Source organism: Lolium rigidum, chromosome 7, assembly GCF_022539505.1.
Source record: "Lolium rigidum isolate FL_2022 chromosome 7, APGP_CSIRO_Lrig_0.1, whole genome shotgun sequence".
Classification (NCBI taxonomy): Eukaryota; Viridiplantae; Streptophyta; class Magnoliopsida; order Poales; family Poaceae; genus Lolium; species Lolium rigidum.
The window spans coordinates 341989913-342012963 of NC_061514.1; the positions used below are offsets into that span (position 1 = coordinate 341989913).

Below are 23051 nucleotides of genomic sequence, written 5' to 3' on the forward strand. Positions count from 1 at the left end.
TGCGGGGTTAACTGGTTTGGCAACTCTATACATCGACAATAAGTTAATGGACGAGTTTGATATTGATTCCATCGTCACAGACTTTGCTTCTAGGAATTGGCAGAGAAAATTTTAAGGTATCATGTAAACATTGTTTTATATGAATACTGAAATTATGTATACTTAAAAGTATTTATTTTTCATCATCTCATACATGCGAAAAAGTAGTAAGGGGGGCCCAAAATTTTAGTTTGGCCTGGGCCTCCGAAATCTCAGGACCGGCCCTGCACCTGTCCTGACCGCAAGCCAGAGAAAGACTCTGCAATTTGGTGGAGCCCTCGAGCGCCATATCTGAAGCGCACATAAGTTGCAAATTGGAACCACTAAGAACACATCAATAGCTCTCTATGACGAAATTTGAATCGGAAATTAGAGATTTTAGATTTGAGGAGCTTTACCTATTTTAAGATTGGACCGGTGGAGTTTGATCCGAATGGACCCCTGGTATTTCAAAACATCAAATTCATTAAGGAAAAAACTGAATCGAAATTCCAAAGTTTTTGGAAATATGGGTTTTGATTCAGTGTTCTCCCCATTTTCACATTTTGGTCCATGTGAATGGTAAGGATATTCCGATACCTCTTCTAAATTAACTTATCCCTTCAACTTTAGTGTTAAATGTCGGGTGAAGTGGGAACACCGGAGCACACCTCTAAAAATATTTGTATTGAAAGTAGAACATTTTTTGTTCTCCCAGTCTGTGTAGCAGCATGATCATAGCAAGACGATGCATCGTCCCACAAAAAAACAGAATTGTCAGTAACTAAGCCCCAGTCTTTTTTTAAGAGAAAGTTCAGGTCTATGATTATGACGCCTGCGCTCAACTATCGCGCCGGCGAACAAAAAGGTAGCGACATAAAGCAGGGCTCGCGCTACAGGCGAACAGATGCAGTCGCAGCACGGCGTACTTGCACGTTGACGCCCTCTAGATCCAGGTACGCCTTCCTCGTCCCCTTATTGTACAATGTACTGCGAGCTTCATGTACTGCCACCCACCGCCGGACTTGGTGACCACGAGCCCACGACGGCAGGGCAAGGGTCCCTGCACCAGCCGGCGGTCGGAGCTGGAGCGGACGCTGATGTGGACGGCGCTCTGGGAGCACACCTCGCGGTGGCCACACTGCCCGATCGCCACTCACTCCTGTCTCCGGTGGCTCCATGCAACACCGCGTAGTCGGACGGCTCAGGACGCACGACGTCGACGTCGATGACGTGGCTTAGGGGAGACGGAGAGGCAAGCTGGTCGGCCAGAAAGCTCCGTCGACGTCGAGGATGTGGCTGCCGTTATCAGCGAGAGGCAACGTAGGTTCGACTCCATCGTTGTCAGTGCCGTGGCTGCCGTTGCCGCTAAGCCATGGTCGAGCTTGGTATACGATGGGGAGCAGGTGCGTTCTGCCTCCGTTACCTAGTTTTGTGCAGTCTTGATAAATAGTCCATCTGAGTCGGAATAGGAAGGGGGCTAGTTTCAGAGTTACCAGATTTCCTATCGCTTCGACCATAGCCCACAAGTCCGACATAGTCAGGGTTTAGGGTTTAGCAGTAACAGATTTCCAAAGGTGAAAAACAAAACAATTGCACGCAAGAACAAAACTCACACACAGTCACAGTGCAATAATGCATTCTTTCTCCAGGAGGATATAGCCGTACATAGCACCGCAAACATTTAGAAAGGTCTTCATAATGATATCATACATCACCTGCCGCTAAGCATATAGAATGACTGACAAAATCTCTACTTCTCTACGAAGAGGCGCAACGAGTTTAAGTATGCTGTGTGCATGGCACGGCAGAGAAAAATCTTCCCGTATACAAATTCACTTTCCAGTCTCTCATCAACCGTGAGAAAAGAGTAGAAACTACAAACTAACACGTACGGAACGCATAATCAATCTCTAACCAACGTCAGGACATCTCAATACCTCCTTGGCTCCCTCGGCTTGGACTCCGCAACTGTAACTCGGATCTGTCTGCCGTCCAGGTCCTACATAACAAAACCATACACAACATTAGCATGTCATTCATCAAACAACTAGCTAGATACTACTGCTCTGTTGAAAACTGACATTGCAAACATAATATACAAGAACTTACCACGCCGTCAAGGTTTGAGATGGCGTTGTTGACCTCATCGGCAGAGCCATAGGTGACGAAACCGAAACCCCTCGACCTGCCGCTGTCCCGGTCATAGATGACCTTAGCATCAAGCACGGTTCCTTGTTCGCTGAACAGGTTCTCGAGGGTTGAGTTGTCGACACCCCAAGACAGGTTCCCCACGTAGAGCTTGTTGCCTGAATCAAAGTTGCCACCGCCGCCACCACCACCCATGGCCCTTGGAGTCCTGGGCGCGAATTCATCTCTGGGTGGCGGTGGTCCGGAGTTAACCCTCAGAGGTCTTCCTTGGAATGTCTAATTTGAGAGATGAAATCAATCAGTCGTCAATCAAATACTACAACGAATGCACTATGCAATATGCATACAAGAGAAAATGAATACTTCCAAACATTTAGCAAAGTTCACACTACAATATAAAATTATGATACAGAACAGATTTTAGGCTTACACTACGGCGAGCATATAGATTGGAATCTACATGAAAAACAAACACCCTACAGCAGCATGTACATTTTCTCTACAGCTAGTGACTGAAACACATCAACTCATCAAGTATACCAACTACCAAGACAAGGTAATTTAAAACTGATGAGGTGTACTCACATAGCCATTGAATTGCTCGACAGCCGCTGAAACCTCCTCAGCTGAAGACATTGTGACGAATCCAAACCCACGGCTACGTCCGGTCATTCTGTCGTACACAACCTGCAAGAAATGAGACACTATATCACATTCTGAAATAAAATACTTGTCCAAGGCTTCGTGGGCAGCTCTGCTACAACTAAACATCCATTTGCTGTCGCAATTAGAGTATAAAACTGAACCAATTGGAATGTAGTCCACGCCGAGACAATTTTACGATATCTTATCTTATCCTAAAGAATAAGCAATCTATATTGCCACAATTCGCAGCTACCAGACAACCTGACACTACACTCGAACGACATGTCCTGACTCCGAAGTATCTATGTGGAGAATTGTTACAAAAAAGGAGATTAGTTTTTAGAGTTACACAATTACCCTTATCCTATCTTATCCTGAAGAAAAAACAGTCGATGTTGCCAAAATACAGCATCTATCGGACAGATTGACGCACTGACACTACGCCGCAACGAAATGTCCTGACTCATCCTGAATTCCTGACCACGAACAACCGAGCGTAATTGAACATTTTTTTGGATACCAACTAGGTAGCCATTACCGCGACGAAGAGAGCGGTAAGCCGAATTGCATACCTCGACCATCTCGACGGAGCCGGCCTGCTCGAAGAGGCCGGCGAGCTGCGCGCTGTCGACGGTGAAGGGCAGGTTGCCGACGAAGACCTTGAGGTCCTCGGAGTACTCGGCGTCGGAGCCGGCCCCGCCCTCGCCCTCCTCCGCCTCCGCGGCGTCCTCCGTCTCGAACTCGGACGTCAGCGTGACGGACACGGGCAGCAGGAGCCGCCTCCGCGGGGCCAGCAGCGCCGACACCGCGCGCAGCGGCCCGCAGGCGAACGAGGCGGCGGCGGCGGCGGGCTTGGCGGCGGCGAGCGGGATGAAGTGGTGCGAGAGCGCGGTGGAGAAGAGGGTGGCCGCCATTGCGAGCGAGCTTGGGGGGATAAGGCTCGCTGGGGATAAGGTTTTGCTGCTGCTGGGGTTTGGGAAGGAGGAGTGGGTACTGGAGTGAAGTGAGCTGGGGGTTTTATAGGGTTGGATGGATGGACAGGCCAACGGCTGGATATTTCTCTCTTGGAGATATTTTTCTGGGGCTGGGATTTAGAGGGGAGTGTGGCCCACTGGCAGTGTGAGAGGCCAGGCAAGGGTTCAGCTGGAATCGAGCTGGATGAAGATGTTGGTATGGGATGCGATGATAGATTTTTCATTTGGATTTTTGTTTGCAGATCTTATGAGATAATCCTATTGTTGGCAATGAGAATAAGTTCCATTTGAATACATGAAACTTATGCATAGTAATAGTGCAGAGGTTGAACTGCTTCCTGATAGAAATGTACTCCCCCAGGACACTTCCTGCTGAAAGTGAAGTACACTTCAACTAGAAGGTAAAGCAGTACAGTATGCAGAAGGTGCTCCTACCAGCCGATGAACAACGAAAAACTCCGCAGCAGCCCAAAAATACAGGGCAATAGCTTTGACACAGTAAACTGATGCATACAGTGATACAAAGTGCCGAGATATCCCAGGGTTCTAAACCCATAGTACAAGTCATTCGCATACACCTCCAAGTATTTTTATCTCGCTCAACAATCCGCTCTTTTACCAAACGAAACAATCACCACAGCCAACAGAAATCTGCTCCCTCGAACATCAGGCCCGGCATCCCTTGCCTACAAAATTTCTACAGCTAAGGATATCAGTTGCGATTCTGAAAAACATGTGTCTGCTCAAATGTCATTCATTCTCCTCCAAGACAGCACTATCTTTCAAGCGCTCCCGCAGTATCTCGCAGAGCTTGCTGCAAGCGTCCATACAGAGCTCTACTGCCTGTTGATGAACGTAGCAAGATATTAGTATGATAGATGTTGCTTTGGTATCATGCATCTCGGGGTGATGCACTAGAAAAAACATACATTGGTGATTTTGCCATCAGACCACTCCCCGGTGAGGGTAAGCTGTGTGATCTCCCTCCGGGTTGGCATGTAAGACACCATAAGGCCTCCATCTTGCCATGCCTCCTCGTCTGAGGTTGGATCGATGATAACATTCTTCCCTAAACAGGACTGGCATGTCGAAGTTGAAGTTGATTAGCTTCGAAGTTCAAGTAACTGCTCAAGTACATGTGTCATAAAGCAGAGAGGCATGTGGGGGCATACCACAGATACTGATGTAACAAGGTCATACATCATGATCCCAGCATCTGCCAATGCAAGACTAGCGCAAGATATAATGACGGGAAGATCACCTGAAACAAAAGAGACATCAGTAAGGATGAAACCAGTTTGTTTGTTTTTTAATCAGAAAGTGTGGTTCTTCAGAATGTCAAGCGAAAGACAGGAAAGACATACAAAATATACCATCATATTGTACTTTTACAGTATTGGACTGGCAAATGTGGTAAAATGCAGACTCATATGTTGTTTTCCCTCAAATAAGTAAATACTACGCCAAAACAGCATGTTCATACGATGAACTTAACTGTAAACAACATATTACCATGATGTTCATATTACGAACTTAACTGTAAACAACATATGAGCATGCTGTTCATACTACGAACTTAGCTGTAAACAACATATGAGCATGCTATTCTCGAGTCAGCATAAGTTGTGTAATCTCCTTAGCTTTAACTTAATTTACATGAACAAGGACATCAGACACTCCAATGTGCCAGTGTGTCACTAACATAAGCAAGAATATGGACATAATTTCCAAATAAGCACTAGAACAATAAGTTAACATTCCCAAATAGAAAGATAGCACCAAGTAATTAGTGGAATATACACAAGGCACAAGCGAAGTAGTGAATAGTATCATACTGCCACCAGACTCAAGAACCAAGGCAAAAACATCAACAGTTGTCTTTGGAAAAGTATGTAGCATGACTGCGCCTTCAAGGGCTTTATGAAGCATTCCTGAGTACTCTTTGTTTTCCAATCCCTGAAATGAGCATGCACACTATCAATCCTTACTTTCAAATATATGCAATGGAACAAGAGAATTCTTCAAATAAGAGCAATGAGAGCTAATTAAACAGCATACCTGTCCACGTATACCAGTGGCAAATGTTGTATAGCTCACACTGCAATTGAGCCTACCAGTGTCACTGTACAGCATTGCTTTCTTGCTCTCCCTTGGGCCAAACCTGCAAAGATAATAAATAAGTACATAAACATGACTGCTCAATCAATTATTAAGAAAAATCCAAAAACACTGCATAATCTAAACGGCGCACTAATAAGATGCACATAATTCATATGCTACAGAGCTAGGAAGTACATGTTCAAGCAAAAGGACTTTAAGCCCAAACAATCTTTGCAAATCTGAGATTTTTCCCATGAGAAAGGTTTTACCCATATAGTTGAACCTTCTAAGTTATAAGAACACAAGCTCGTAAAATACTTGTATGTATCTGCAGTTGCATACTCAGAATATTGGACATTCAAATGTGGGCTCAAAATGAGCATGGATTGTTCTCAATTGCTTACCAAGTTATAAGCATTTTCAAGTTGAGACAAAGAATGTGTAACATATATCAGTTGACTTTAACTTGGCTGAATTCCATAAGCACCAAATATTCAAATTGTCAAATATGGAATACCTTCAAAGGGGTGATTCTGGTATACTTCAATTGTAATAAAATTGAAGTAATGAAAGACAACTATTTTTGTAGAACAAAGCTGGAATCGCGATCACAAAACGTACATACATACAAATGAAGAATATAAAGGATGTTAAACTTACACTGATACAATGACCTTAGTCTTCCCAAATTCTGCGTACGCAGACCCAGATGCAGCAGTAGTTGGTCCTGTTTGCATAACTGCATCATACAGTTAAATCATAAACGACTCTTCTGCAGAACTGCTTCGCAGTAGTTTCAAATCTCAACTCTATAGGTTGCAGAACAATAAGCAATATATTCACGTCAAGGTTAAGAGGATGCGGGAGAAGTAGCAAATCCCATTTTCAGATGATATGTAAATAAATACGTTTGTGCAAGCATGGCATATATCACAATGCTCAGACACAAAGCAAATTTGTGCTCTATCCTGCAGGTTGTATTTTACTACAAGCAAACTGGTGTGCCATACATCTACAACAAACCATATTTTGCACCTTTTTATAACTATATACCAAGCATTTAGGAAAATGGCACACTAAGTTGTTCAACACTGTCCAAGTTGAATTTTCTGTGTGTATTTCGTTCAAAGTGGATAGGAACAACATCAATGTACCTAAAGAACGGTGTAGAGAAGCATACTAGCAAAACACATCTTGAATGCATTAGAAAATTCTCATATAGGACACACTATCCTACAATGCAGGATTCCCCAAGAGTAAGGAAATGCTCATCTGCATAAGCAGAGTACAGATTCCCCGAAGGAACACTGTTGAGCTTGAGCATAACTGCAACATATAGTTAAATCATAAATGACGCATCTGCATAACTGCTTTGCAGTAGTTTCAAGTTTCAACTCCATGTGTTGCAGAACAATAAGCAATGTATTTCCTTCAAGGTTAATAGAAAGATGAAGAGGTAGCAAAGCCCATTTTCAGATGATAGGTCAAATAAGTAAAGTTTGTGCAAGCATGTCATATATCACAATGCTAAGACACAAAGCAAGTGCTATGTCCTGCAGGTTGTGTTCTACACTTGTACTACAAGCAAACTGCTGTTCAGTACATCTACAACAAAGCATATTTTGCACCTTTAATAACTATAGTACAAGCGTTGAGGAAAATAGCACATAAGTTGCTTGACAATTTGAAAGGTGAATTTGTATGTGTGCTGCTTTTAAAGCAGAGAGGAACAACAACCTACCTACAGAACAAGGTAGAGAAGCATAATAGCAACACACATCTTGAATGCAGTAGAAAATTCTCATATCGGGAATACCATCCTACACGGCAGGATTCCCCAAAAGTAAGGAGATACCCATCTGAAGAAACAGAGTACATACTCCCCTAAGGAGAACTGTTGAACTTGAGCTAGGTGTAAACACACATGACACAGGACAGTCAATAAACAGCTTACACAGGTGTGTTCCTCAAGGCATTTCACAATGCAAATCCTCAAGGACCGCACTCACCGCAGAACAAAAACCGGCGGTGCATGAGGGATGCTGTAAATATTCAAGCATAACGTCGAACACCTCAAGTGCAGACCAGACAAGGGCATATATGCAGGCTCGGACCCGAGATTCTTAAGCACAACCTAGACCATGCTACGGAGCAAGACACTACACGTTATAAGATAGAGATTCGGGAGAGCGGGAGCTTACATGCGGGGCGGCAGTCGTGGATGGAGCGGCCGTCGGCGCGGGGCCAGTCGGCGTCCTCGGCGAGGTGGCGCCGCAGCTCCTCCCTCTTCTCCCGCCGCTTTCCCCCAGCCTCCGCCGCCGGGGTGTACGTGCCCGCAGCCGCTGCCGCCGCCGACATGGCCGGAAACTATGTGTGCGTCGCCGGCGCCTCCTGGAGCTGCGCTAAAACCCTAGCGGCTGTCTGCGCTGGTTGCGGCGAAGGGGAGGGGAGGACTAGGGCGCTTCAATATCGCCATTTTATCTGCTTTGAGATTCGTAAATTGAAATAAAAAAAGTTCAACAAAAACCAAAAAAATATGGCCCATACAGGTCTCGAACCTGTGACCTTCGCGTTATTAGCACGACGCTCTAACCAGCTGAGCTAATAGGCCTTTTGTGATAGTGAGTCTACAGTAAGCTATATGAAAAGTAATAGTATAACCAGTTGTGGAATATTAAAATAAAAGTTTTAAAAATAACAGTACAAGAAAAACATGGCCCATACAGGTCTCGAACCTGTGACCTTCGCGTTATTAGCACGACGCTCTAACCAGCTGAGCTAATAGGCCATTGTGACCATAAATCTACATAATTTAATATCAACTGTAGCAATATTACCAGCTCGGGAGGTCACAACTCACAAGGGCTTTATTGAACGATAACATTCAGAGGAATACAATCAGGAGGCTGAGCCAGCTACAGACGACAGACGGCGGCCAAAAGGACTAACTACATAGTTCTTAGCTATAATATGTGCCTCTCCATTACTCTCTCATGATTAAAGATGACTTCTTCAAAACTTTCAGCTCGCTGCTTTATTTCTTCTATACAATACTACTGAAACGACCAAGATTCTTGGTTTTCGGACTGTTTATTACTTCCTGGTAGTCTGGAGCAAATATAATTCGCCTGACGCTCAAATCTTCAGCTAAGGCCATTCCTTCCGTCACCACTACAGCCTCCGAAATCCCAGGATCACTGATACCATTAATTGTTCTGCTAGAAGCTCCTTGGAACAGTCTACAACACCAAATGAACCATGATCTGCATTGCGGGAAACAGCCGCATCTACGTTCACTTTCATCATAACGTCATGGATTGCCTTACGACGTGCTGTCTAAATTGCCCATAACGTCACCAGCAGCATCAATTCAGAGTGGTTCAGACTCTCTTGCATAAGGAATAGCCATCGCTTTGGATCAGGACATGTATTCATTGCCACATGTTCAGTGATAGATTCATCCACTAAAGCCCAGACACACCGTGCCATGTTGCAATCTACCAAAGAGTGTCTGCACGAATCAACCGGTGATGGACAGATCTGACAATTAGAGGTAGTTGACATACCCCTGTGTTGCAATACATCAGCTGATGGCAGAGAACAATGTGCAAAACGCCATGCAAACAACCTCACCTAGGCCGGGACTTTTGATTTCCAGAGCATACTTTTTTTCTTCTTTACCATTAGACGGCGGCCTTATGATCAAGCCAGTCTTCTCTTCGTTTCTTCTTCTCCGTCATCATACGGTAAGCAGATCATACACTAAAGAAACCATGCTTTTAAAATGCCATGCCCAACGTTCCTCTTGATTATGCAAACTCAGGGGTATCTGTGTATACATCTACTGGTAGAAAGGTTTCTACTATACTAATTTTCCTCTTTCCAACATGCCAGACGCTGCTGACTGCTGAGTGCTGACCCAACAGTCCTAATCTAGGTTCGATCATGTGTTCCAGCCCAGCATTTTGGCGCGGCAGCAGCAGTGGAAACAGGCCTAGGGGCGGCGGTTTGGAACACAGGCAGAGGCTGCCGGATCGATGGGCCGAAATGATACCGGGAAAACGTCGCCCTGCAGCAATCGGGAGGCACCTTTCCCTGACTATCGCCACTGAAAAAAGGAAGAAGCGATGCTGCAAGCTCTCAAATTTTTTTTAAAGAAGATGCTGCTCCAGCTTCCATCCAAACCGTGCCGGCGAATCGAACAAACTATGCTACCAGGTGATTTGTTCTTCCAGCCCAACAGCTGCAGGGGAATCATATACCATCACAAGGTGCTGCTATAGCCTATATACTCACTCAAAATTGTCACATTATGGGCGCATCGAACGTACGGTGACTAGCCAGCCAGCTACAACTTCCACCATCAGATTCGCAAGTTAACAACACCAGCAGGCGGTTCTTTGTCTCTCCTCCCCTCATCATTAGTTTCCTATTTTCAGTGAGAATATACACCTTTTAGATGTGATGGCTCACATTTGTGCATTTCACCGCTACTTTATTTTCAGTGAGAATATACACCATCAAGTGGAGTTTGGAACCAAAAATGCCGGCCTAAATTAGAGTACATAGGACCCCTAGCTAGGGTATAGCATCACCATTAGCACAACGGTTATGATGAGCAAAGTCGAAAGATTGAGAGTTTGAAGCCAACACTCTGATCTCGTGAACAATTTGGTCATATGATCGGAGGGTATCACCACTTTGAATCCTCTGAGTTGCATTGGCGCAGTCACTCACCAGCTTGACGCGGGTTCAGGTCACTCGGCATTGCCATCCCTTCCCTACATGCAGTTGCTTCCATCACCTCAGGGTCAAACATACCCTGAAAAATCATCGGTGAAGCACCGATAAAGACTCTTGCCGAATCGCATGCTACGTGGCAGAAGGGATGTGACAGGGCGCTGAATTCTGGTAGCCGGTAGCCGGCCACGAAGTGCAACTGGCAACCGGCCTCGGACCTCCGATGACGGCGACATAGTTGGTCCAACTGAGCGGAAGCCCAGCCGGACCATGCCGATCAAGAGCCATGCCGGGCAACAACGCAGTCGGCCTCGTCAGGCCAGCCCTCCTCTTGTTTATCTCCTTGTATTTGGCATACCGGGGGGCCATCCCCTCGACATGGATAGATCTTTATGATGAAATGTGTGTCCTCGGTAAGGTGTTCATGTGAGGTTTAATTATTTTGAAATTGACCAGCTTATTTGCTATGGCAAGGGGATCCACTCTCCTCATACTTATTCCTCATTTGTGCTAAAGACTGTAAAGTCTATTATCTAATGGCGAGGTGGTAGGATTATTGGAAAGGATTAAAGTGTGTAGTGATGCTTAATCAGTGTCACATTTTTTGTTCGCGGATGATTCACTTATTCTTATGAGGCAAACGGCAACAATGCAACATGTTTGAAGAATATTTTAGATACCTTGAACCTTCAGGGCAGTTGGTGTGCAAAATCAAGTGTATTCTATAACCCGAATACACATTCTTGTGCGATTGATGACGACAAGTGGGCAAAATACGCATCTGGATGTGCGAGTGGAGGTATGCAATACTATTGATATCCAAACTGAAGTTATTTAAGTACTTGGGTTTACCAACTATGGTCGGGGTGGGTAGAAGTGATTGCTTCAAATATTTAATAGAGAGAGTTCAAAAATCATTAGTTGTTGGAAGAAGAAAATTTTATCCATGGGAGGAAATGAAGTGCTTTTGAAGCCAGTGGCACAAGCAATACCAAAACATGTGATGTCTTTGTTTAATATTCCAAAAAAAATGGCAAAGGAATTATGGATGCAATGTCGCAACTCTGGTGGGATGATGATGTCAATGGCACTGGTTCGCGGGGTGGAAATTATGTATTCCTAAGAATAGAGGGGGATTAATTAGGATTTCAAGATCCTCACTGTTTTAACCTCGCAATGTTGGCTAATTAAACATGCGTGAAGCCTAATTTGTGAGCCTAACGTTTTGTGTGCGAGAGTTTTAAGGACAAGATAGTAAGATTTTGCATGCCGAAATAAAGAGTGTGGCTTCCTTTGCATGGAAAAGTATACTAGCTAGGGTCTAAATGTTCAAAAGGGGTTGTATTTGGCGAGTCGGTGATGGGTCACAAATAGATATATGGGCTGATACATGGGTACCTAGCAGCTAGGATGGGAAGGGAGATTCACTGAGATTGATGCAGGGAGATTCATTGTTGCATGTAACAAACAGAGATGATGCAGGGAGATTCATTGTTGCATGTAACAACCCAATTCACTATGAGATTGAAACAAGCAAACACGACAGAGGCAAGAGCTATCAGCAGGGGTATTGCACTGGCCAACGAGATCGGATGTGATCGCATAATCATCCAATCGGATTGTTTGCAGGTTGTTGAAGCTTTGCAATCGAGTTTTTTTCCATCTACGGCAGCTGCTGCAATTTTCGATTACATTTATATTCAGCGCTCTATTTTCACTAGTTGTGGGTTTAGCTTTTGCAATAGGGAAAGCAAGCACTGTTGCTTGCTGATCGCTTGTCGAGAGAGATGGATACACACCATAGTGTTTGGGCTGATGACCTGCCGAGTTTTATTGTTGCTTTGCTAATCAACAATGTATCTTTTGTTTGATTAATAAAGCTACGGAGCAAAGTTGCTATCAAAAAAAAGCTACGCAGCAAAGTCATGCTGTTTTTCTCAACAACAACAAAAAGTTCACCCACGCCTTGTGACTTGTGTACGGTAACATAGTCCGGCGGCAAATAGTGTAGTACGCAACGGCCGGCGGCACTGAGCTCTGCTTCCTCGCAGCTTCCGACTCGATTTCCACAACGTGTACGAAGTCCCTATAGCACGATTCGCGTCACGCTCAACCGCTCTTTCTCACGCTGGAAGCACGCACGGCTCCACCTACACACTTGTTAAACAGAGGCTGGCTGCGCAAGCTAGGACCCTTCTGAACATGTCCATGTCAACTTCAACCAGAATTTCCAGCTCGTTCACAGCAGCAGCTGCAAGGAAGCTTCCTGGCGGGAAAGAAGAAGCAGCCTGCGATGTCGACGCACGCACACGACGAGATCGTGCTGAAAGGAGATTCACCGGGCCTGCAGGGTCGTCGGTGGCCTTTTGATTTTAGACTGTCATCCATGCTCTCAAATTTGAACTGGTTTTCTGGCCAAGACTTTGCAGAGACAGAGTCGTTAATCGACCACCACGCTGCGCGAAAATGAAGCGAAAGATCGTGCTCCGATCAAGTTGGAAACAATGTATAAGTATATCAAGGTTGATATGAGATCATGGGGTTGCCAAACTTATTTATGATCAATTGGCAAAACCAGTTCTTCTTCGTTCCATTAATAAAACTTGAGAGAATTAGTGCGTTAATCAGTTGCACAATCCATCGATCCGCCCGCAGCTCGATCTCGGCAGAAGGAAAAACAAACGAGCAAGAACAAAACACACGCACTCCCATCTTCTGCCGAGCCGAGGGACGTGAAAGATCGGCCATCAGTTTTTAGCAGAGGCCGTCCTCGAGGAAGGTGACGAACTGGAACAGGTTCATCCCGCTCCCGCTCCCGCTCCCGCGGCTGGCGGCCGCGATCATGGCCTCGCAGGACGCGGCGTCCTCCCGGAACCCGAGCCTCGCCAGCGCGGCCTGCAGGTCCGCCGCGCCGATGAGCCCGTCCTTGTCGCCGTCGAACACGGCGAAGGCGCGACGCACCTCCGCGAAGCTCGGCTCCTCGGCGTCGAACAGCCGGGACACCTCGGCGCGGCCCATGCTGGCCTTGAGACCCTCGCCGGTGCCGCACACGCCCAGCCCGATCCGGGCCATGATCGCCTCCACCTCCTCCTTCCTCAGCTCTTCCTCCTCCTCCTCCTCGTTGGAGTCCACGACGTTGTTATCAGCGCAGCATGACGCCGACGACGACGACGCGTACGTGCACGTGCACTTGGCGCAGCCGGCGTGAGAGGGGACGACGGCGAGGGACCTGGCGAAGGACTGCAGGAAGGAGGCGTAGCTGTGGAAGAAGGCGGAAGCGGCGGCAGCGAGGAAGCTGATCAGGTAGGGGATGACCAGCAGCGGCTCCCGGAAGGAGAGCACGCGGCGGAGGAGTGGTCGTGGCGCCGTTTGCTCTGCCATGGCGCTAGAGGTTAGAGCAAGAATGCGCCGCGCGTGTTCAAGGCGAGGATCGGCCGATGGATGGAGTTGCTGCTCAATGTGTGTGGAGATATGGTGGGGGAATGGCGTGGCTTTATATGACGACCTGGGGCTGGAATATCGGGGAGTAAACAAGTCCGGTCGCCAGGAAGCTCCCTTTGCATTTGCATGGCGATGGCTCCGGAGGAGGAAGTTGCCTCCGTGCTTCGCCATGCCATGACAGGGATGGTGGAACATTAATAATCAACGTCAGGAAAAATACGAATGGGACTTGAAGAATACTGAGAAAGCAATGGACATGAGAGGAAAAATTGGGAGGAAATTGGGATCGCATCGGGTGGTAGCTGTAGTTTGGTGCGGGATCAATTCGTGCGGATGGATCGGTTGGGATTTGATGATGGGCTTGACATTTTGGGTGCATCGCATCGCATCGCATCGGACGGCTAGATGAGCGCGAAGCTTCGAGGAAACTGGAGTGTGGGCGTGTGGCTAGCTTGCTAGCTCGCCGGCAATAGTAAAGTAACCAACTGGCCGGACTACGTGCATCCCAGTCCGTCACCCACCTATTCGTTTCTGGCGGATTCGGTTTATTGCAGAAATGGCCCTCCGGGGACCGAAGCCTCCAAGAAAATCTCGACGTATCTCCGATGAGGAGGACTTTTGAGCGTACTGTGCAGCCATAAAGGTTGCTGCATGTACTAGGTCTGGATAATTTGCTTCTTTGCTTAAATTGCTAAAAATGCCTACAAACATATTTTAAAATGTCAAAAAATCGGAAGTATAATTTCGGGTTCATAAAAAATGCCATTTTTTACACAAGCCACAAAAATATTCATCAAAACTTTGTGTACGCACATAATATGTCTACCACACGTGAAATGTTTTGGCATAATTTTTTGATATTTGAAAATATGTTTTTTCACGCAATGGGTTCATATACTTCTAGGAGCCAAAGTGGATTTCCTCCCAATTTTCATGTAATTATTTGCAGATACCAACAATAATGATAAGTAGATAACCAACATGTGATTGGATGGTTATGAGGGCGGATCAAACCACAAGTTTGATGCTTTGGTGTGTCATATAGGAGGTTTTTTGTTTCGGTGAGAGATGACGTTCTCATCTTAAAAAGAAATGATCAAATAACAAAATTTCTCGATTAAAAACAAACATCGCAACTGGGCCCGTGGACGTAACAAGTTGCATGTCCTCTGTCTCATAATTTTCCAGATTAATTAGTATCTATTTTTTATTTATTGTAAATTTTCAAGGGTCAGACAAAAAGAAATGAATAAACACAAATTGTCCGAATAAGAAAAAGCGACAAAGCTTTCTACTATTGCTAAAAGTCTCTGCAATATTATTTGCCTGAATCTGACAAAAAATGACAAAACTTTGTGACACCGTTTTAATTTTTTATTTAAAGGTTTTTCAAAAGTTTGAACAACGGACTAATCTTGAATGAATCTAATAAAAAGTGTTGAAACATTTTAAACGGGCAAACAAAATGTCTCAAGTTTACTAGAATAATTATTAATGTCTATTTATTCAATTTATCGAATTTTTAAAATTCTTTAGGAGTTTTTTATATTTTGAATCTTTTTGTAGAATCTATCCAAACCTGAGCCAGATGAAAGGGGATATGTGCATGTCATGTAATCACTTACTTACGTGCAGTAATTGTCCGAATTGCCATTAATCGAGCTAATCAAGGATTTATAGCTATGAACAACATATTAGATGTTTTCTTTTGGTTTGTTGAACAAAAACATACTAGTGAGTAGTTCGCCGCAAGGGTCTGGACACTAGCTGGTGGTTCGTGCAGTTTTCTCCATGTAGTATTAAATAATTAAATAAAAATGTGGGGGAATAAACTAAATTTACACATTAGAAAATAGATGAGGTACGAAAAAATTAACTCCAAACTACATCAAAAATAACAACGTCCAATAAATTAAGAGAGCAAAATCACTTCGTTTTTAGTGTTGTTTTTAACGGAGGCAAATTTGTTCCCTCATCCATTAGTTAAGAAGAGAAGTGCTCAATTTTTAGGAGAAAAACAAGCGAAAAACTACAACAACATGGCCAAGTCCACGCACACCCAGCAACAATGACCCGAACAACATGGCCATACTTACTCTAACCAACACAAGAGATCACAAGGCGACACGATCGAACGAATGTAGATTATTTCAGAATAAATTTTAGAGTTAGAATGTAGACTATTTCAGAATGGAGGGAGTAAGTCAAGAAAATGGTACTGCCACTTGCAAAATACTCCTTATGAAACTGGTACATAGTTATGTATAGGGACGCAGAAATTCAAAATGTTCACTAGCTGTCATTACACCACGGTGAGTACGGCGCAGGGAATCCCCTCGAAATTACGATCTGAACCCGCCTGATTCCCAACGACCTAGCAGCCTCTTGCTTGCAGCCTAGCTGGCAATTTTGGATCATACGCACGCACGTCCAGACTAGCAGCTCTTCGTACTTAGAGCATCCCCACTCGTTGGCGCTCCCCACGCCTAAATCCAGCGAAATTTTCGTCCGGATTGGAGGAAGATTTGGCGTGGGGAGTAGTAGTTTCCCGCACGCGTGCCTGGGCGAAATCGACGATGCGAATTTAAAAACGGAAACTTGACAAACTACGGCTAAAAACGGGTGAATATAGACTAAATTTAATGATATTTATTATATTACGGGCGGAGTTCATACATAGAGGCCGAATTCGACTATATTTCGAATTCGGCTAGGGAATTCAAACGCTAATTTTAAAACACGGCGCTCTACATGCCGAAATGGCGGTAGAACACCGTGTAGTCGCCGCCGTCGTCGTCGGAGCCGTCGTCGTTCCCCTTCGGGCCGCGCGGCTCCGGCTGCTCGCGCCTGCTGGCCGCGTCTCCCGGCCCGTGGATGGCTTGTACCCGGTCGTCGTCGGAGGACTCGAGGTCGACGACGGGGACGGCGACGCCGGATGGAGGTGTCGCGGAGACGGCGGTAGCGCGCGACATCGTCGTTGGCGGTTGGAGCGGCGCGGGCGCCGAGTTGGCGTGCGGCGGCCGGGTCCGGCGGCCCGCCGCTGCCGCTCCGCCTCTGGCGCTCCCGGTCGCGCCCGGCCCGCTCCCGGTGCGGCGTCGTCCGCGCGCTTCTCCTCCTCCATGTCATGCAGCGACACGGCGATCGCCTCCGCCATCGCGGCGTCCTCCGCGCGCTTCGCCTCCTCCTCGGCGAGCTGGTTTGCGGCGGCCTCTTTCTTCGTCTTCTTCCGGCTGCTCGCGGCGCGGAAGGCTGGTCGCGGATGACGAGGGCGCCGCCGCTGCGCCCTCCGGTCGGCGGCGGAGACGCCGGCTCCTTCTTGACGCGCACCGGCGTCGAAGGCGGCGTCGCCTCCTCCCTCTTCACCGGCGCCAAGGATGACCTCGGCGCCGATCCGGAAGACGACGAGCCGGCGGCCATGCGCCGTGGGCTGCCGGACGCTTCCCGACGGCGGCTCGCCGATGCCCTCGATGGAGGGGGCATCGTGAGCACGGGAAGTTGCCGCCCTCGATGTGCTCGAGGACGTTCGCCGACGTCCTTTCCGGCGCGCTCCACCAACGTCGGCGGCCCGCGGCGTTGTTGCGCGGAGGCGGAGGCGGCGGGCCGTCATAGGCCGCCAGCTCCCGCTCCCACCGCTGGAGGAAGAACGAGTTCCACCTCGTGTAGTTGTCGGGGTGGTGGCGCGGGTCGGCGCGCTCTTCGTCCGTCATCGCCATCCGAGCCTCCTCGATGGCGACGTCGAGGGCGTGATCCCGCGGCGGCGGCGGGATCGGTACGCCGCCAGCACTTAGCCGCCAGCCGCCTCCGGGAGGCCTCGTGTCCGGCGGGCAGGGGTACCCCGCCTGGTGGAGGAGGTGCCCCTCCCACGCGTGGAGCGACCGGCGGGGAAGCCGTTGTTGGGCCGCGCCGTCGTCGTCGTAGAACGCCATCGGGAGAGTAGAGGGAGAGTGGAGGGAGAGTGGAGCACGGGGTACGCCTCGCGGCGAGCGAGCGGCGTATATAGGCGCGGGCGGCGCGGGGATTAAATGCCGCGTGGAATGCGACGCGTCCGCGGCGGGCGGCCCGGCGGCGGCCTTTAGTGCGCGCGGAAGACGATGCGTGCGCGGAAGACGACGACATTAACTCGCCGCGTGGCCGGCGAATGCGGACCGGCCGCAGCCTTTACGGCGCGCGGAAGACGATGCGATGAGGACGACGATCGGTTTCTCTCGCCGACAAGTTGGGGCCACCGGACGCGCGGAAGTTTCCTCGGTATTTCTGCGCTTTCGTTTCGTCCGGAGTCCCCGAGCGCTCCCCGGGGGGCCGGGGATGGCGTGGGATCGCCGGATGAATTTAGGCCCAAATCCGGACGAAAACGAGGAACCGGGAGCGCGACTGGGCCGAATTACGCCGTCCGAATGGCAAAAACGCTCGCCGGGGGCTTGTTCGGGGGACGAGTGGAGATGCTCTTAACCCATTTTCAATAGACGCACGTACACGGATCCGGATCTAGTGTCGGGCACTCGGGCTAATCACGCTTATCATCAGAGCTAAGCAAATGGCTCCTTGCTGTATGTATGTCGGGGCAGTGTCGCCGCGGATCAAGATAACCACAAAGAGTTCGCGGGTTACGAGCTTCGTCCGTACCCAAATCCAAGCTGTTCGACTAGTGCTTGAGCTTCAAAAGACGAGCCCGGCCTCGTGCGTGTTTCGTACCTGGTTACGTACGTCGACATGGGCAAAACCTGACGGCTTCACATGCTCATCAGTATAGTTCTAGCCAGGTTTTTTCTGTCATTATGTGCGCGTTTTACCTTAACTAGTAAGCTCGTTATGGGCTTGAGCGACCGGTTTAGCTGGCATCACACTAGGATTCAGTAGCTTGTCCGTCAGATCGGATCGGCCTGAACTTTGACAGCTAAGTAGTAGTAAGAGTTAAGAGTGCCACCGTAGCAGTACAAGTAATTAACAAGTTGAGAGCATATGAAAGTCCAATTAACCTGTAGGAAACCAGAGCATATGGGCGTTCAAATATTGTAGCGCTGTCGGCCGTTCGTCGCATTTGGGACATGTAATTTCATACTGCCTTTATTTTATGATGTTAAGTTTTTTTGTTTGTGAAGTGGTAAAACAATAGGCTGAAATGATCGTGGGATGAAAGAGAGTGTACGTTAGGGTTCATGATTTAGGGTTCGTGCGTGGATGAACAAAAACACTCCTGAATAAGTGGCCGGCCGGCAGCAAATTTAGAGTTTGAACAGGTATGGCCGCCGTGTGCTGCTATAGGCTCGATCCAGTGGGACGATACGCGTGCAGGCAGCGGCCGGCACGTCGTGGTTCAGGTTCAAGCTTAGAGCATCTCCAACAGAGGCTCTAAAATTTGGCGCTGTAAGCTTGGCTTTGCAGCGCGCTCGATCCGGATATAGCGCGCGGTGCCGACGCGTGCTTCGCCAGAGGCTCTATTTTACAGCGCAACCACGAAGCTCGAAAAACAACCCTCCACCGGAGGCTGTAAAATAGAGCTCCACAAACAAGTTTCTTCAACATTCATAGAACAAACAAGATCAAACAGGCTACAAATAAATCTGAAAAATTCAACTAAATTACTGCGCATTATCCATGTAGCTAGAAATTGATCTAGCTAGCAAGCTAGCAATCGAATCTCCATGCGCGGCAGGCCGAAATTAGTTCGTGCGTGCGTGCGCCGCCACATCAATCGAGTCCGCGCGCGGCGAATCGAGTCTAGCTAGCCACAACAATCGAAATCGAGTCCGTGCTGCGTGCGCGGCCGGCGGAGCTCGCAGCCGCGGCGGCCAACGGAGCTCGTAGCGCGGCGGCCGGCGGAGCTCGCGGGGAGCCGACGGAGCTCGCAGGCACGGCGGTCGACGGAGCTCGGAGGGCGGCGGTCGACGGAGCTCGCAGGGCGGCGGTCGACGGAGCTCGCAGGCGGCGGCCGGCGGAGCTTGCGGGGAGGCCGGCGGAGCTCGCAACACGGCGGCCGATGGAGCTCGCGGGGCGGCCGACGGAGCTCGCGGGGCGGCGGCCGGCGGAGCTCGCGAGGGAGGCGGCCGGCGAAGCTTGCGGCACGGCGGCCGGTGGAACTCGCGATGCGGCGGTCGGCAGAAGCGAGCGGTTTCTTTCGCGCGAGCGGTTTCGGCTTACGGCGCGCGGTAGCCGGCGCACTAGATATACCGCTTTTGATAGCGCAAAGTACCGCGCGCACTAAAATATTTACAGCGCGGTCTATTTTACAGCGTCTGCTGGAGGGAAGAAAAATGCATCTGACGCTGTATATTGACAGTTATTTTAGCGCAGCGTTATTTTAGAGCCTCTGTTGGAGATGCTCTTAATTTGAAACTGGCGGAAGACCACGTAGCCTATGATCTCCTGCATACAATCCACACGAAATTGCTGGTACCGACTTGACCTTAACCATCTGAGCACACAACTCAACTCAACCATAACAAATCGTGGGTGACTATACTCCACAGACTGCATACTAGGTACTATCAAGCAGTGACCAGTCCCCCTCAAAAGAGCAGCCGGGTGTAGATTAACTCCAACTTGCTTAGTCGTGTGGTGAAATTTACAAGATGTGGACCGACCGACCGGGCTTCAGTTTGCGACATTTTCACACTGGAAACTTTCAAATAATTCATACTACGAATTAAGAAGCAACCTCGATCGCTTCGTAACGTGGACCTGTGTAGTACGTACCCGTACATGTGCGCGCGCCATGGCGGAATCGAGTCCGAATGTCAGATGCGTGCGCATGGAGAGTGGACAATGGTGAGTGAGGACCTCGGCAGCTTCCCGGACGTTTTCAGACCGGCGGCGCTTGACAATCAAGCAAGCTAGCAATGATCATGTTGCTGTCTCGCTCGGTCCCCTAGGCGGCCTTTCTTCCACCGTTAGTCTCGGCGGAACAATCAAGCGGCGACTTCGCGGCGAGACTTGGGAAGAAAGGGTGGTGCAATGGTGGTGGCAACGGGCCCTGTGCACCGCGCCACCAGGTAAAGGTTAGAGTTCCGGTAGGGGTTTGTTGGTTCAGTGCACCGGTCGCTGGCGGCAGCGGCACGCAGGCTACCAGGAAGCAGAGTGAGCATCGTCTCGTCGGATCAGATGAATTGTTTGGATATGCCAATTGACAACCAGTCAGTCGGTCTTCGCTGATATGATGCTCGGAGACGGAGGGCGCGCCCGGGCTTGCTGCAAGTTCAGATTGCGACTGAAAGCGGATTATCCACGATTCTAAGAACAACCCAATCTGGCCATTCGTCCATTCTGATGGTCATCATGGGCAGTACGTTTGGTTGCACCATAGGAGGTGATCTAAGAGCATTTGCACCGGGCCCCCAAGATGCTCTTTAAATGGGCCCGATAAATATTGCTTCTAAAAGTAATAAAACATCCTTTATCGAAAAAAAAGATAAATATGCTCACGTGGAATCGTCCGCCAGAAGTTGGTGTAGACTAAAACTTAGTCCGGCACTTTTGAGCCATATACCTAGCACATGCTGACCGTCACTGTGGGCGTGGGCACACACGTCCACACGGCAGCGACCCAACCATTCTTCCCGTCCTACATCTCTTCTCTCGCGGCCTCTCCCACCTAAATCGGTGCCGCTACCGTCCCACTTCTATGCGGGCATTTCAGCTGGTGCTGCCAATCATCGCCGACATTGGCCGCCTAGGACCTCCTCTTCCATGTTAGTTGTATCGGTCCGTGCCTCTTCTTTGATGCGGCGGATCTCCGACAAGCCGGATCATGGCTACGGCTCACAACCACCTTGCACACGGCTTGTTAGGCCATTTGACTATGTATATGTTTTTCTAGATTTTTTCTCTCATTAATTTAGATAGAGTGTTAGATATCTGATTATTCATTGTTTGATAATAAATAGACGGTGTATAGCGATGATGAGATGATGATCTATCAACTGGTGCAAGATGAAGTCGATATTACCGCCGATGATGAAGAGAAGTTTATCATTATATTTGGTCTTCTTTGTTTACGAGCGCAACTGGATGCAAACCTTGATGTGGAGCTCTAGGAAGGGGCAAGAGGGAGAAAAAGTACCGGCAGCGGAAGCAGGATGTTGTGATTCTATAGGTTGACTATTTTACCTACAACCCCATACACCAAAAGATTTTCGGGGCCGCTTTAGTATGAACAAGGAGTTACTCATGCACATATATAATATATAGTGTGAGAGTATGATTACTGCTTCAAGTGCAAGAAAACCTAGCCGTATTGGTTGGTTTCTCCTTGGGTCTTAAATGCACGACTGCCTGACGTGTATTGCATATGGAGCTCCTACGTATACATGAGATGGCTATCTATGCATATCTGAGTCCACATGCCAGGCGATTGTGTATAGTTTTTTTGGGCAGTCGTGGTATGTTTGCATCAATCTATCTGAGAGAGTCAAATGAAGAAGACACAACTCAAGTCCTGCCCCAGAACGAAGCAAGAGAATTTTCTAGGACAATGTGATGGAAGAATTGTCCATTCACTTGCCAAGAGGTGTACAAAGATCATATTAAAGAGTGCAGTGTGGTATTTGAAGCCGTGGAAGATTACAACCTATGGAGTTGGCATGCTTTTTTTGGTATCACCTTGTTGCGGCGCTCTCCGATGTTTGCTAGGCCCATTAAAGTCCATGCTCTAGAGGTAAACTATGAGATTAATGTCCACTCATACGGCAAAGGTTACTACCTAACCAATGGCATATATCTAAAAAGGTAGATATTTGTGAAGACGATTTCCATCTCTGCTAATGAGAATAAATTATATTTGCTACATGCCACAAGAGTTGTAGGAACGATGTCGAGTGAGCATTTGGTGCGCTCCAAGCTCATTTTGCTACCATCTAGTACCTTGCTCTCACATGGTCGACATCTGAGATGTGGGAATTCATGAATGCTTCTATGATCATGCACGACACAATATGATCATCGCGAGTGTGTAATATTGATGAATGTAAAATACATACATGAACTTTG

At 47.9% G+C, this 23051-nt stretch overlaps 3 protein-coding genes and 2 non-coding genes across 5 annotated transcripts; all 5 read right to left on the reverse strand.

Annotated features, from left to right (window-relative positions):
- Positions 1-1640: 1640 nt before the first annotated feature.
- Positions 1641-3795, reverse strand: LOC124674105 (29 kDa ribonucleoprotein A, chloroplastic-like). Its single transcript, XM_047210138.1, has 4 exons — positions 3387-3795; positions 2755-2856; positions 2131-2445; positions 1641-2020 (listed from the first exon to the last, which is right to left on the reverse strand). The coding sequence occupies exons 1-4, from the start codon at positions 3726-3728 to the stop codon at positions 1952-1954; spliced, it is 828 nt and encodes a 275-aa protein (XP_047066094.1). The 5' UTR covers positions 3729-3795; the 3' UTR covers positions 1641-1951.
- Positions 3796-4232: 437 nt separating this feature from the next.
- LOC124677443 (exosome complex component RRP41-like) lies at positions 4233-8246 on the reverse strand. The gene is made up of 7 exons (XM_047213430.1): positions 8090-8246; positions 6549-6627; positions 5847-5949; positions 5624-5744; positions 4961-5049; positions 4718-4867; positions 4233-4631 (listed from the first exon to the last, which is right to left on the reverse strand). The coding sequence occupies exons 1-7, from the start codon at positions 8244-8246 to the stop codon at positions 4539-4541; spliced, it is 792 nt and encodes a 263-aa protein (XP_047069386.1). The 3' UTR covers positions 4233-4538.
- A 179-nt stretch (positions 8247-8425) lies between these two features.
- Positions 8426-8499, reverse strand: TRNAI-AAU. Its single transcript has one exon. It is a non-coding gene; the product is annotated as a tRNA-Ile (tRNA).
- A 103-nt stretch (positions 8500-8602) lies between these two features.
- Positions 8603-8676, reverse strand: TRNAI-AAU. The gene has a single exon. It is a non-coding gene; the product is annotated as a tRNA-Ile (tRNA).
- Positions 8677-13160: 4484 nt separating this feature from the next.
- Positions 13161-14062, reverse strand: LOC124676684 (probable calcium-binding protein CML46). The gene has a single exon (XM_047212729.1). The coding sequence runs from the start codon at positions 14007-14009 to the stop codon at positions 13383-13385; it is 627 nt and encodes a 208-aa protein (XP_047068685.1). The 5' UTR covers positions 14010-14062; the 3' UTR covers positions 13161-13382.
- Positions 14063-23051: the final 8989 nt, after the last annotated feature.

Bases quoted from the DNA above. Each gene is read 5' to 3' on its own strand.
- LOC124674105 (XM_047210138.1), bottom strand. From the start codon at position 3,728: ATGGCGGCCACCCTCTTCTCCACCGCGCTCTCGCACCACTTCATCCCG. The intron at 2,857-3,386 runs GTATGCAATTCG...CATTTCTTGCAG, and splicing joins GCTCCGTCGAGATGGTCGAG to GTTGTGTACGACAGAATGAC. The intron at 2,021-2,130 runs GTAAGTTCTTGT...TTTGTTATGTAG, and splicing joins TCTCAAACCTTGACGGCGTG to GACCTGGACGGCAGACAGAT.
- LOC124677443 (XM_047213430.1), bottom strand. From the start codon at position 8,246: ATGTCGGCGGCGGCAGCGGCTGCGGGCACGTACACCCCGGCGGCGGAG. The intron at 5,745-5,846 runs GTATGCTGTTTA...TGCTCATTTCAG, and splicing joins CCACTGGTATACGTGGACAG to GGATTGGAAAACAAAGAGTA. The intron at 5,050-5,623 runs GTATGATACTAT...CTTTTGTTTCAG, and splicing joins GGTTCTTGAGTCTGGTGGCA to GTGATCTTCCCGTCATTATA.
- LOC124676684 (XM_047212729.1), bottom strand. From the start codon at position 14,009: ATGGCAGAGCAAACGGCGCCACGACCACTCCTCCGCCGCGTGCTCTCC.